The 12,016-nt window shown below is 39.6% G+C and overlaps 1 protein-coding gene and 1 long non-coding RNA gene across 10 annotated transcripts; one reads left to right on the top strand and one right to left on the bottom strand.

Moving 5' to 3' along the window:
- Nucleotides 1-704: 704 nt before the first annotated feature.
- LOC143886322 (uncharacterized) lies at nt 705-1,372 on the top strand. Its single transcript, XR_013253740.1, has 2 exons — nt 705-930; nt 1,030-1,372. It is a non-coding gene; the product is annotated as an uncharacterized LOC143886322 (long non-coding RNA).
- A 1,837-nt stretch (nt 1,373-3,209) lies between these two features.
- Nucleotides 3,210-11,274, bottom strand: LOC143886803 (uncharacterized). Of its 9 annotated transcripts, none has more exons than XM_077390927.1 (8): nt 11,238-11,267; nt 10,050-10,158; nt 8,925-8,986; nt 5,727-5,837; nt 5,530-5,623; nt 4,993-5,173; nt 3,591-3,667; nt 3,210-3,476 (listed from the first exon to the last, which is right to left on the bottom strand). In XM_077390927.1, the coding sequence occupies exons 3-7, from the start codon at nt 8,943-8,945 to the stop codon at nt 3,601-3,603; spliced, it is 474 nt and encodes a 157-aa protein (XP_077247042.1). In that variant the 5' UTR covers nt 8,946-8,986; nt 10,050-10,158; nt 11,238-11,267; the 3' UTR covers nt 3,210-3,476; nt 3,591-3,600. The 9 variants fall into 9 exon arrangements, with proteins under 9 accessions (XP_077247042.1, XP_077247039.1, XP_077247040.1 ...); XM_077390924.1 differs by lacking the exon at nt 8,925-8,986 and adding an exon at nt 5,912-6,043 and having other exon boundaries at nt 11,238-11,254; XM_077390925.1 differs by lacking the exon at nt 11,238-11,267 and adding an exon at nt 10,872-11,163.
- Between the last annotated feature and the right edge of the window lie 742 nt (nt 11,275-12,016).

Below are 12,016 nucleotides of genomic sequence, written 5' to 3'. Positions count from 1 at the left end.
CTATTGAGACTATAGTCTTGAATTTTTTCATATCAGTATTACACAGCCAAGAGCCTTGAGCTTGAGCATTGTACACGGACGCAGGCACTGTAGGGTAACCCATTACCTTCTAGGTGGAATTGCCGATAAAACAATAATTAATTTCTATTGCTATAAAACAAGCTCGTATTTTATTTTCGTTATCTTTAATTTCTTAATAACGGGAAACAATTTGAAAGAACAGTCACGCCTAAAGTCCAGTATTTCTCAAAAAGCATGGCGGGCCTACTTCATGGGATGATCTAGACCGTTCATGGGAGCATACATCTTCTAAAAGACCATGGAATAACCTTCCTTTCCACACTCTTTAAAGGAATTCTCTGAGGCCCTCTTTACTGAAAATTAGGAAAGTCATCACAATCTTTAACAGCTTCCCAAAATTCAATGGGCATTCACTTAATCGGCATGACAGAAATCTGTCATACATAGGAGTTATTTCCAATGTCCTGTTTTTAATGGAGAATTGTAATTCCAGTTCTTGAGCCCAATGATCGGTTGATTAGAGATGGAAATGTGATAATCCATACCCATGAAACTCAAGCCTTTATGTTTGGTTTCTTTAAATGATTTTTTCTTCTCAAAATTTGCCCTGAACCACACAAAAACCAGAACTTTTACGGAAACAATGCACATTATTTGTACCGAATGACCATTCTACATGCAATTTCTCTACTTGCCCCTGTCATGGGCTCTGATATCACATGCCAAAAATTGTTGCCTGTGGTCATTATTGCCTCAAAGTACAGTCGACGTAAACAAGTAGAACACTTCTTTGTATTTGATAGCTTTAAGCTTCCTACTGATAATCCATCCACATTGATCAGGGTACCCAACATTAAGTTCAAAGTGACAAAGGTGTTGCAATCCCTCATTCCCACAGTCGACCTCTCTGTAAGTAACATTATTATTGCATCCTTCTGCTCTTTACTTTATACCTTTGTTGGTGGTCCTGGTAATATTCGGAGCGTTTTGGGGATTCTTTTGATGCAGGTGGTGGATCAGACGATCCGCCCCTGTTTGGTTGAGCTCAGTGACGATCCCGACGTGGATGTGAGGTATTTTGCCACTCAAGCTCTTCAGGCAAGTGAGCAAATCATGATGTCTGGCTAAACGTTTTTTCTAGAATATTTAGTTTGCTGCGGGTTTTCTGTATCCTTAGTCTGGAAACTCAGATTGTGTACTAGATTTCTGTAGATTGCTGCCACCCACTTATTATTCTATCAGTCTATTCCCTTATTCAAATGCTTCCCTGTATTTTTTCCCCATTTTGACATTGTACTCTGTAACTTTAGGAAAATTATTCAACCATACAAGTGAGTGTTTTGTGTTCTAATGGTGATGGATCATATTACTGAAGATTGCCTGTGTATTCGCATACTATTTGTCGAGGAGAGTCACCTCTTCCTCTTATATTGTTGATCTGGTTAGCCACCAGTAGATTGTAAAGGAGTTGTGTCTCACAATGAACATATGATCTTAACTGTTGATGTTGCTAAATTCTCGTTTATTGATCGAACGATTCAAGAAGACTCTAGTTAAGATCCACAAAATAGTGATGATCTCAAATACAGGACAATCTGACTGTTTAAACAAGAATCTAAAGCATACATTCAAGATTCAAAGCAAATATAATCTCCAATTCACTAAGAAATGAGACAAGCAAGGCTCTTAGGTTTCTCTCTCAGATCTCAAATCAGAAAACAATCTAAGAGAAGATCCCTAAAATGAAGGTGCTCATTCTCTTTTATAGTGGGAAAGATCATACATTCTCACTCAACGTATCAGCTACGTGTCATATCTAGGGCTACGATCAAGAGTTTTTGGATCATCTGTTTGTTTTGGGACCTGCAAGTTTGTTGGGCAGCTACTAATCAATCCCACCTTCAGGAAAAAAAAAAAAAAAAAAACCAATTGCCAATACCTTTCGACCTTGGCCCCATTAATCAATGGTGATTAGGAGCTGTACTTTTAAGATTATGTGAAGAAAAGCAACCATTGTTTTAGAGGTGAGATTTAGGGCATGTTTGACAACCGAGATAAATTATTGTATGGAATGGAATATTCGTGGGCCCAATTGTAAAAGAGGATCTGATAAAGAGAATTAATGCAACACGAGAGAGCATGAGAAATTCCTAAGAACAGTGAAAAATAGTAGGCTGCTTCAAATTGGGGTTTCCCCCTGTTTTATTGTTTTTAGGGGCTTCCATGCTCTCCGCATTCCCACTTCCTAAACTCCCCCCCTCTACTTTCATCGTTAACAACTGGCCACAGGGCCACAGGCCCTTAGAAATTGGAGTCTCCTTCACTTTGTCACACTGGTGGCAAATCAGACCAATGGTTTTGATTCATTGAAAACAGTAGTTTCCACAGAATTGGTAAGGTGATGGTTCAAAAATATCGGTACCGGTCATCATATCACACCATGACAGAAGCATGCATTTAGGCCGTATATTTGCTCTAAATATTGCATTGTCTGAGATTGGCAATACATTAATTTTTGGGCAGTGATACCCCCCCCATCCTTTAACAGATATCGTTAGCATATCGTTAGCATATACAAAGGGGTGGATCCCTCATCCTTTAACAGATATCGTTAGGATATACAAAGGGGTGGAGGAGCCACCGTTAACTTCAAAAGGCTTAAAAGCTAACGTTTTTTGTTGAGTGTGTGTGTGTGTGTGGGGGGGGGGGGGGGGGGGGGGGGATATCACTGCCCAAATTAAGGAGGGAGAAAATTTAAAAACTCTAAACTCTCCCTATCCCGAATTTCATCAAATAAAGCTTCAAAACTCCAATAAGTTCATGAGAACCTCTTAGCCACCTGATGATTTTGAGAGAATCTCCTTCAATCACTACCTTGTGCTTGAAGGGGATTCAAAAAACTCCACACAAAATATGACTGATCTTTTCCTTGTTTTTTAGCCACTTCCCACCCTCTAGTCTTTCGTGCCCCTTTCAAGTCCCTTCTCTGGCCTTACCCGAGCCTAACCGAATCCCACACACTCCCCCCCCCCCCAACCCCCCCACTATACCATACACACACACCACCCCCACCACCACTTGGCGAAACTATATTATAATGAAAAAAAATCATGGTTCCCAAATATGCCCCAAGGAAAAAACGTAATACAATGAAAAATTGGGGACACACACTCATATCTACTCACCCCTTGATATTGAACATTCTTTCGAGTATTCACACACGTGCAAGCCTGAAGGGTGGATAACATGATTTCTCTAAAAAAGGGGTAAAATAATGTTTTTGCAATGAATGAAATTATTACAGGAATTCATGTCACCTTCATGGTTCTTTATGTGAGTTGATGAGAGGAATCTCTGGATTTGGGTTTTGGCAGAGGGGCACGTTCCTCATTCCAAATACGGAGACACTACAATCTCGGCCAAGACTGACATTTGATCCGCTGGGCGTTAGAAAGCTGTCCCAGCAGAGAAAAAAAGAAGCAAAAAGTAAAGAGATAGTGGAAGAAAATGAAACAGAGTGGTATCATCTCTTGCAATGTAATTAATAAAATTGCTTTGTGTCCCCTTACCCACTACTCTTCAAGCTCTACTTGTTCTGTTGATGGCCAGAGTGAAGTAAATGAGTACCAAACTCCCCATGCTTGACCTAAAGAACACACCAAACCATATGTGGCATAATTAGAAAGTGGGTGCAACATAAGTGCTTATGATTTATTTACAGCTATAGGAAATTGATGCTCTAGATATCTCAAGTGGGACAATTAGTAGTAGTAAAATGAGTATAATTCTATAACGGAGGGACTAGAAAGAGAGAAAATTATCTTCTGCACTGAAAAGAGGGTGACCCCTTTATATGTCTTTATGACTACTTACTTTAGTTATAAAGCCACCAATTAAAGGGCTGGGGTCCAGGAAATTAAAGGGGCAGATATATCATTACACTGAAAGAAAAAGTTTTTGGTATTCTTTGAAGTGGGGTTCTACAGTTTTACTGTGCAGTTTACCTTGTCTCTAGAATAGAGAGAATCAAGTCCTGTGCTCCGTGGGATCTTGGAATTAGCATCCAAAATTATGGAAAGCTGGAAAAATCTATCTCATTGGGTGTGCTAAATGAGTCTTTCCACAATAAAGGGCCCCCCCATTACATCAGGAGGGTCCCACTGTTCAACCCAACTAAAAACCAGAAAATGAACAGTAGAAAATATATTGATCTCTTTCAATATTCAAAATCCAGTGATGCACAAAGCAAGCTGGGATCCATGGAATGTTTATATCAAATGTATCAAATATAGTGGGTCCCACATTAGAATATCTAGGCTGTGTTGATTCACTACACATTTGACTCTAAAGTGACTTAGAAGCTGTAAGGAGCTTTTATATAAGATATGACAAAAGGCCAATATGACTGGACCTACCCAAACAATTGTAGCATGATCAGAACCACTCATCCGAGCGGGCTAACATGGATGTGCCATAGAAGGCAGGGGGTGGCTATATTGCTGGGAAGCACATGGTATGCCATTGGCATGAGTAGGATTATCCAATTATAGCAATTTTTTGCTCGGACACCAGCCTGGTCACCCTCTTTCCCCTAACTCTCCTCGAGATATAGGGCATAAAGATCTAAATCATATTGTGTAATATGTAAGATCTCATCGTTGGATTGGGTTGATATTCACCGTTGGATCCTCTTGGCGGTAGATTAGACAAGTTGGTTAAATGGGGTAACATAGATAGATTAGGCAACGAGATAAGATTACCTAATCTATCTAGGCTACCCCATTTAACGAACTTGCCTAATCTACCGCCTAGATGATCCAACGGTGAATATCAACCCAATCCTACGATGAGATCTCACATATTCTAACATATGCATATGCTAGCATGTGGGTGCGCCTAGTAAGGATCTCACAATAATTCATGTTTAAGCACAGTAACATTTCCATAGTTTGAGAACACACAGGCACTTACACGGTTGCGAAGATGAGGAGGACCTTCCTTGGGTGGATGCCTATAAAGCGACTGAATCTCTTATGTCGCCCATCGCTGACCTCTGCAAGATTGCAGCTATTGGTTGAAGTGGAGATCATCGAAACCAGAGGTTTGTTGGATATCAGTGGCTGCTTCAATGAATCCAACTGAGAACTCGCAACTGCAAGAAGATTAAAATGTTGGTCTCTAATCCAAGAAGAATAAAACCACAAGAACATCTTTTTCTGCATGTTTTTACTCGTTCTATGTTATGGCTAAACATTAGCAAGATGATGGTCATAGTGGCCATTAAAGTCAAATTACAAAGGTTATCAACTCAAACATAATTCATGAGGAATGATCAGATCCCTGTGTTGATAATGATATGGGTACCATTCTTTATTTTAAGCCATTTGTAGGCAGAACAAAAGGAAAAAAACAGAGAAGTAAGGAGAAGGAGCATGACCAATTTCTCCAATTGAAATGTTAATAAGAAAAATATCACATTGACATACTAAAGTAATTATAATTCTATACCTTTTACTACAAGCTTCTTGGATGATTCATCTACATCATGTTCCTCACCGTTCCTTCTGTCAATCCGAGAAGAGCCCTTACGGGAAAGAGCTTTCTATTAAAAAGAATAAGGAAAAATAAAGAAAATTGAGTTTAATAACTTCAATGCAACCATTAAATCATCTGTAAATGAACAATACTAAACAAAATCTACTTACAGTCATCTTTGGACTTCCTGAGCTTATTTCTGAAGATTGTGCCAGGCACTCAATATCTAAAACTACAGTGCCAGATTTATCCATAGAAGAAGTTTGGTTCTGCAAGAAATCCTGCAATTTCTAAAAGTCAATATAATGTATGTTGAAAAAAACAAAAATGCAAGACTTACTCCAAAGAAACTCACAATTGAAAAACCAAACCATTTAGGCTTATCAGGGAATGTGTTTTCAGGAAGCATATAGGTCTTGAAAATTTTAAAATTCTTCTTGATCCCCCACCATACACAGAGCATAACTGTACTCTTTGCAAATGAGGCCTGTTGACAATCCAATCGGTAGATAGTACTTTTGGATGGTCTGATATTAAGGGTGTCAATTTTGGCTCGGACTCGGAAGCTCGCTCGAGCTCAGCTCGAATCCTTAACGAGCCGAGCCGAGCCGGCTCACCAGGCTCGTTAAGCTTAATTAGGCCACGCTCGCTCGTTAAGGCTCGTTAAGAATTTAATATATTTAAATATATATATTATATATTAATTTATACATTAAAAGGGTTGTCCAGGGAGTGAAAGGGGGGGGGGGGGAGCAAAATATGTCACTTCATTTTTGGAACCATTTGTTACTAGGACCACCCCCCATAGTGTAAAAAAAGTAGTCAAATTACACTAGTAGGGCTGTCCAGGGAAGATGAGGGGTGTGAACATAATATAACCCGAGCTCGGTAAGGCTCGCGAGCGGCTCGCGAGCCTGATCGAGCCGAGCCGAGCCCTAGCCTGATTCGAGCCCGAGCCGAGCCGAGCTTTTGAGCTTAACGAGCCGAGCCGAGCCTGGCCAAGCTCGGCTCGGCTCGTTTACACCCCTATCTGATATTGTTCCAAAATTTGGGATAGAGATTTGCTAGCGAATATTGAGGAAAGCCAATTCACAGCTGGCTTTTGCATGTGAGAGCACCAATGCGGGTTGACTTTTTTGGCAGATTTAGTCATTTTCATTTATTTCGTTTGAGGTGGCTGTTCTCACATGCAAAAGCAAGCCCCGGCATTCCGTGAAATTGGCTAGCAAATCTCTTTGGGACTTATTTTTTTTTTTTGAAAAATGACAATTTATTTTAATCTTTCAAACATCACAAGGCTCATTGTCAGAATCTTAGGTCTTTTTGGTAACACAGGTACAACTACAAATATGGTTTCAAATTTCGGTTTCGGAATGCGTATTGGTCCTCCCAAAAACTGAAATGTAGGCCAAAATCCAACGAAGCCATTTAACTTAACATTTTATTCCATACCAAATTTCAGCCGAAAGCACTGAAAATTCCCGGAAAATATTAAATAAGAGGAATACTAGACTCGCAGGAGCCCTTGCAAAAGAACAAAGAAAGGGCACTCTCATTAGTCAAAATCCGTCTAGGATGGCATAGAAAATTACGGTCACAATTGTCAAAAAGGGATTTTGACCAATGGGAGCGCCCTTTCCCTGTTTTTTTGCAAGGGCTCCTGTCAGTCTAGCGGTCCTCATTAAATAACTAATAAAAATTGAGAATTTTGCTTGAATTTCGTTAAATTTCAGACGAAATTTGGGTCAAATGATGTAACATTGGTTTAGCAATAAGATAACAATGAGTAGCTAAACGCCGAGATTCACCATGAAAAGGTGTGCACAAAGTCTTCCATCACATGTGAGTGTACGAAACTTTTGGACATAAAGTTGGGAATTTTGAACAAACCATTAGAAGTTGCCCGTGAAGACACAGTGAGGGGTCTTAATGAAATTTAAACGTAATCTGAATAAAGATTTGCCCAACGGCACAATCGTTTATTTAGTGATCATGATCGTTAATCTTGTGGGCCATAAGAAGTTAATCCATCTCCACCAGTCCCACCCGTCTGCATCACGGATCACGTGACATGGTCGCTCCATGTACAAGAGCTCTAATAACTATTCCCAAAATGGCCGAAGACATTTACTTTTGATATCTCTGCTGGTAGGGATTTGCTAGGGCCAATCGGAAGAAGGCATTTAATGTTGGGAATTTAACGAGGTAGAACTCACCCCTAAAAGCTAGCCAGAGGGGAGGTGCACATTCCCTTATAACACATACCTATCTATTTCACTTATCCGATGCGGCAGCCATAACTGTTTGTTTAGCACTCACAGTAGTGAGGAGAATGCTTTAGTAGGCCGCCTCATCTTTGAGGCATGCCCTACATCATAGCGAATGATCCGAACTTGAATGATCCGAACTGTCCATTTGATAGGGGATGCTTTGGATATCCTTTAAACAAAAAATGATGCCAATCATATAATCCTCCCATCTAACGATTAGGGGTGCAACTTGGGTCGGGTTGAGGCTAGCCCTAGCCCAGCCAGAGATAGCATTCCCTCAACCCTAACCCGACCCAACACGAACCTTGTGTTGCGGATGGTCAACCCAAACCCAACCGGCCTCTAAATCTCTCAACCCTAACCAACCCATCTAACTTGAAATTAGGTCGGGTTGGGTTCCACCTAGGGCGAAAATGAAAAATACAACAAAAAAACATAACCCAAACAAAATCAAGATAAAATTAGAGGATGGAGGCTGGAGTTCGGGTCGGGCTGTCAAGGCCTCAACCCAAACCCAACCCAACCCAAGGAAAACTCAACCCGAGTCAAAATTGGGTTGAACCCGCCGGGTTTGGGTTGAGCGCGACCCACGTACGTTACCTAGATGTAATTTTTGACCGTTAATATTTGACTTGAGTGTTTCTGGACATAAGAGCTGGATGCGTCAAATGGACGGTCCAGATCATTTTATACGTAGGACCCATATTGTATTACAATGTGGTCACGCCCCTGTGAAGCAGAAGCATTATTACTCCACATCAGTACAACAATTTGGGAGCAGCGCCAAAAAAGGGAGTCCCTTTTCTATCATACGGGGCACATTTGCAACCCGAGAAGGCAACTCACAAACTTACTTCCCATGTACTACCAAAATATTGTCAGGCGGTTGGACCCCATGAAATGATATGTAGTACAATTGCTTCCATGAATGGGAGGTTTCGGACCACTGAACCGCCCTTTGATTAGTAATAAACTAAATATGTAGGGTATGACACCTACATTTTGGCCCTTGCCACCAATCAAATTGAACAGAAATGTACCAAAAAGGGAGGTGGGAGGTGGGTGGCAATACAGTATAGGGAGAAATTTTTCACTTACTTGAGTCGAAACTTCCTCCATTTCAACTTTTCAAGGAAGGCGAGATCACGAGACAACCCTTCCTACACAGCCAAACTTCACATCAACTGCTTGGAGAGAAAAATAAAGAAAATGAGGTTGTGAGACATGAATGAAATGAAAAAGCTACTTGCAACTATGCAAGTAAGAAAGAGTGTGAGGATAAGATGAAAAGGGAAAAGACAAATTGAAAAAGTTGTCATATCGTAGCTTCGTGTCTATTTCCTTTCAGAGGGGCAAAAGTTAAGTACTCCTCCATCTATGCTGACCCCACCATGAATAACCAATTAAGGCCTATCACTAAAATCCCACCACCAGGATGTGATCGTATCCGTTAATCTGACTGACAACCACAAGTCCTCCTCGATTGAAAATATAAACCCTTGATTTTACTAGAATGGGTCTAATACCATGTGGGCCTGTGGGAACCCAAAATTGAGCACGAGCATAGATTTGACGTGACTGTTAGGCCAATGTGCATTTTTTTCAAAAAACTATAAGTAGGCCTAGATCTGAAGCAAGTGTTGCCAAGTGAACGGTTCAGATATAAAAAAACGGTGGGAACCACTATTGAGGTAAACATTATACCTAGGGGTGGCCAATCCAACCGAAACCGAACATATACCGAACCGAAACCGGACCGTTGCCCCCGATTTCCAATGATAATGAGTAACGGGTGGCGAAATTGGCCGAACCGAACAGAAACCGAAATGAAGATTCAAATTTCGGCTTGGGAACCAAAACCGAACCGTTGCCACCCCTAATTATACCCATCAACCATAGAACTCGAATGTGGACGACCATCGTCCATGGGTCATTTTTCTCTCAGCCATATATCTCGAACCTATTGATCAAATGATTAATTGGGATCTTCGAATACATGATATTTTCTCCTCATGTCCTCTCCACTATGGGGCCGGGGACAAATGAAGGGTTAAATATCACTCTAATATGAATTAGGTGGGCCCGTATATGATCAGATTAAAAACAAAATAACAGCCCCAGCCCCCATGTCACAAGATGAGGCAGGAGAAAACCACACAGAAAATCCAAAACGTGAAACCCAGAAAGGAAAAAAAGAAGAAGAATCTCTCTCAGAGTACTTACCTGTGAGAGATCTCAATAGATGCGAATAGGAAGAACAGCTTCCGCCATTAACAACTAGTAAAGTAATCTTCCAGGAAAATACCAGTCTTGTAATTATGTGCTAAAGGAGCTGAATATAAGGCAATCGAAGACAAGGTTAGAAATTGAATAACTATATAATTATAGAAATCATTAGCTAGATTGAAAAATAGTGATAAATTTGTCCTCGAAGAAAATGCAAGATTTTAGAATTTCAGATCAAAGCATTATAAGTGAATTAAATTCCACATAGAAAAGTAGAATTCCAGAGAGAGAGAGTCTTTGGAATTGCAACAAATGAAATCACAGAAACTTAATGAAAATGAAATTTGGAAGTAATTGTGCAAGAAAAATAGTTTTTAGAGATAGAAATTAAAGTGAGTGAGAAGGGATTTCAGTAGAAAGAGCTTAAGATATCTCTAGCTTAAAGAAAATCTACTTTCAAGACAATGAAAACCACCATTTCTTCAAAGGCTTCTGAAAACAATGAAAAGACATCTGTTTATAAATATTTAAGAATCTCGAAAAGTAAATCAAAGATACCCTTATGTCTAAAAGTGGAACTAGAAATCTAGAGAGCATTCAACCTTCAGAAGACCACATGCATATATTCAAATAACTAAAATTAGAAGCAGACAATCACATCATTCAATCGAAAATCTAAGAGAATCTTATTCCACCCTCTTTTTCCTACAACGAATCAAGCAAAAGAAGAAAATGTAAGAAATCAGAGCTTTTATCAGCTAAGAAATTGACCATTTTGGCCATCTTTTTGTCCTGTGTAAAAAAAAAGAAAAATTCTACCTCTAACCTCAGGTTGAAGAACATAGGCTTTACCAAAATTTCTGTGTAAAAGAAATACGGAAAATTAGCCTAAACAAAGGAATAGAGATCTCAACGGCTCTTTTTATCCGCCATTAAAGCTCCTCAAAAAGCATCGAAACGAGCGACTTTTTCAAGGACACAGGTAGAAACGTGCCCCTACTGCATAGTAATTAATATCAAGACAGGAAAATAAACAAGGCTAATGATAAATTAACACCCTTTGTAGGATGATTCACCCCGCTCTTACACGTAAAAAAACGTTGAAGTCTTACCGGTGGTGCGAATCATCCTACATGGGGTGGTGTGAATTTATCATCTCTAATAAATAATAAAAAACAAATATACCTATTCTCTATGCAAAGAGAGAGGGATTCAGAAACATTATGTTAGTTTCTGTAACCTCTCTATGAGTTTTATGAGGGTTGGAGTAAATAATTGCCCTCTTATTTTCGTGGAATTTGCGATACTGCCATTATGAGATAGCTACGCCTCAATGGGTTGTTTTGTCGCCATTATGATTATGATTTACGGAGAATTTCAAAATCACAAGGAAAGGTTGGCAAAATCCTGCTCTTTGATTTTTCATCTAAGTGGAAAGTCAAATGGCAGGATTTTGCCGCCACCCTGCCCCTGTGATTTTAACGGTCGGCCACCATATAAAAACTCTGATTTATGAAACGCGAGTTCGAGTTCTTACGTTTTTGTCTCAGTCTTCTCGTGAAAATATGAAAGCTTCCTCTTCTTTAGTAGAGACAATATAATTGGCCCAGATGGGAAAGGAAGGTTGAGTTATCTAATTCACATGACTAAGACAAGCAGAATGTCTAATGCCATTTTCACTAGATGAGGAAGTTGTGGTACAAATTGAAGAGACAACTTGGACTTAAAAATGGGCAATCCTTAGCCAAATCGTCTTCTTGGAAAACAAGGGTTTAGAAATTGTGAATGAAATTCTGACCGAAGAATGAAAAATCTTACTCATGGTACACGAATTAAAAGTTCAATTTTATGGTAGGGATATTTTTGAAGAATTTTGATGATGAAATACAAAAGGAGTGGCAAAGGGATAGAGAAATTGGATGGTTATGGGCATGGCAATGTTAAAAATGTGGTCAAATTTTAAG

This window comes from Tasmannia lanceolata, unplaced genomic scaffold (assembly GCF_043159265.1).
Source record: "Tasmannia lanceolata isolate RefF3 unplaced genomic scaffold, GAP_Taslan_0.1 ptg000011l, whole genome shotgun sequence".
Lineage (NCBI taxonomy): Eukaryota > Viridiplantae > Streptophyta > Magnoliopsida > Canellales > Winteraceae > Tasmannia > Tasmannia lanceolata.
This window is presented reverse-complemented; position numbering and strand designations above follow the sequence as displayed.

What these genes read in the sequence shown, in the direction of transcription:
- LOC143886803 (XM_077390924.1), bottom strand. Translation starts at nt 6,019, where the DNA reads ATGCTCTGTGTATGGTGGGGGATCAAGAAGAATTTTAAAATTTTCAAG. An exon ending in CAGGAAGTCCAAAGATGACT is followed by an intron (nt 5,624 to 5,726) that starts GTAAGTAGATTT and finishes TCTTTTTAATAG; the next exon opens with AAAGCTCTTTCCCGTAAGGG. An exon ending in CTCCTCATCTTCGCAACCGT is followed by an intron (nt 3,668 to 4,992) that starts GTAAGTGCCTGT and finishes TGTGTTCTTTAG; the next exon opens with GTCAAGCATGGGGAGTTTGG.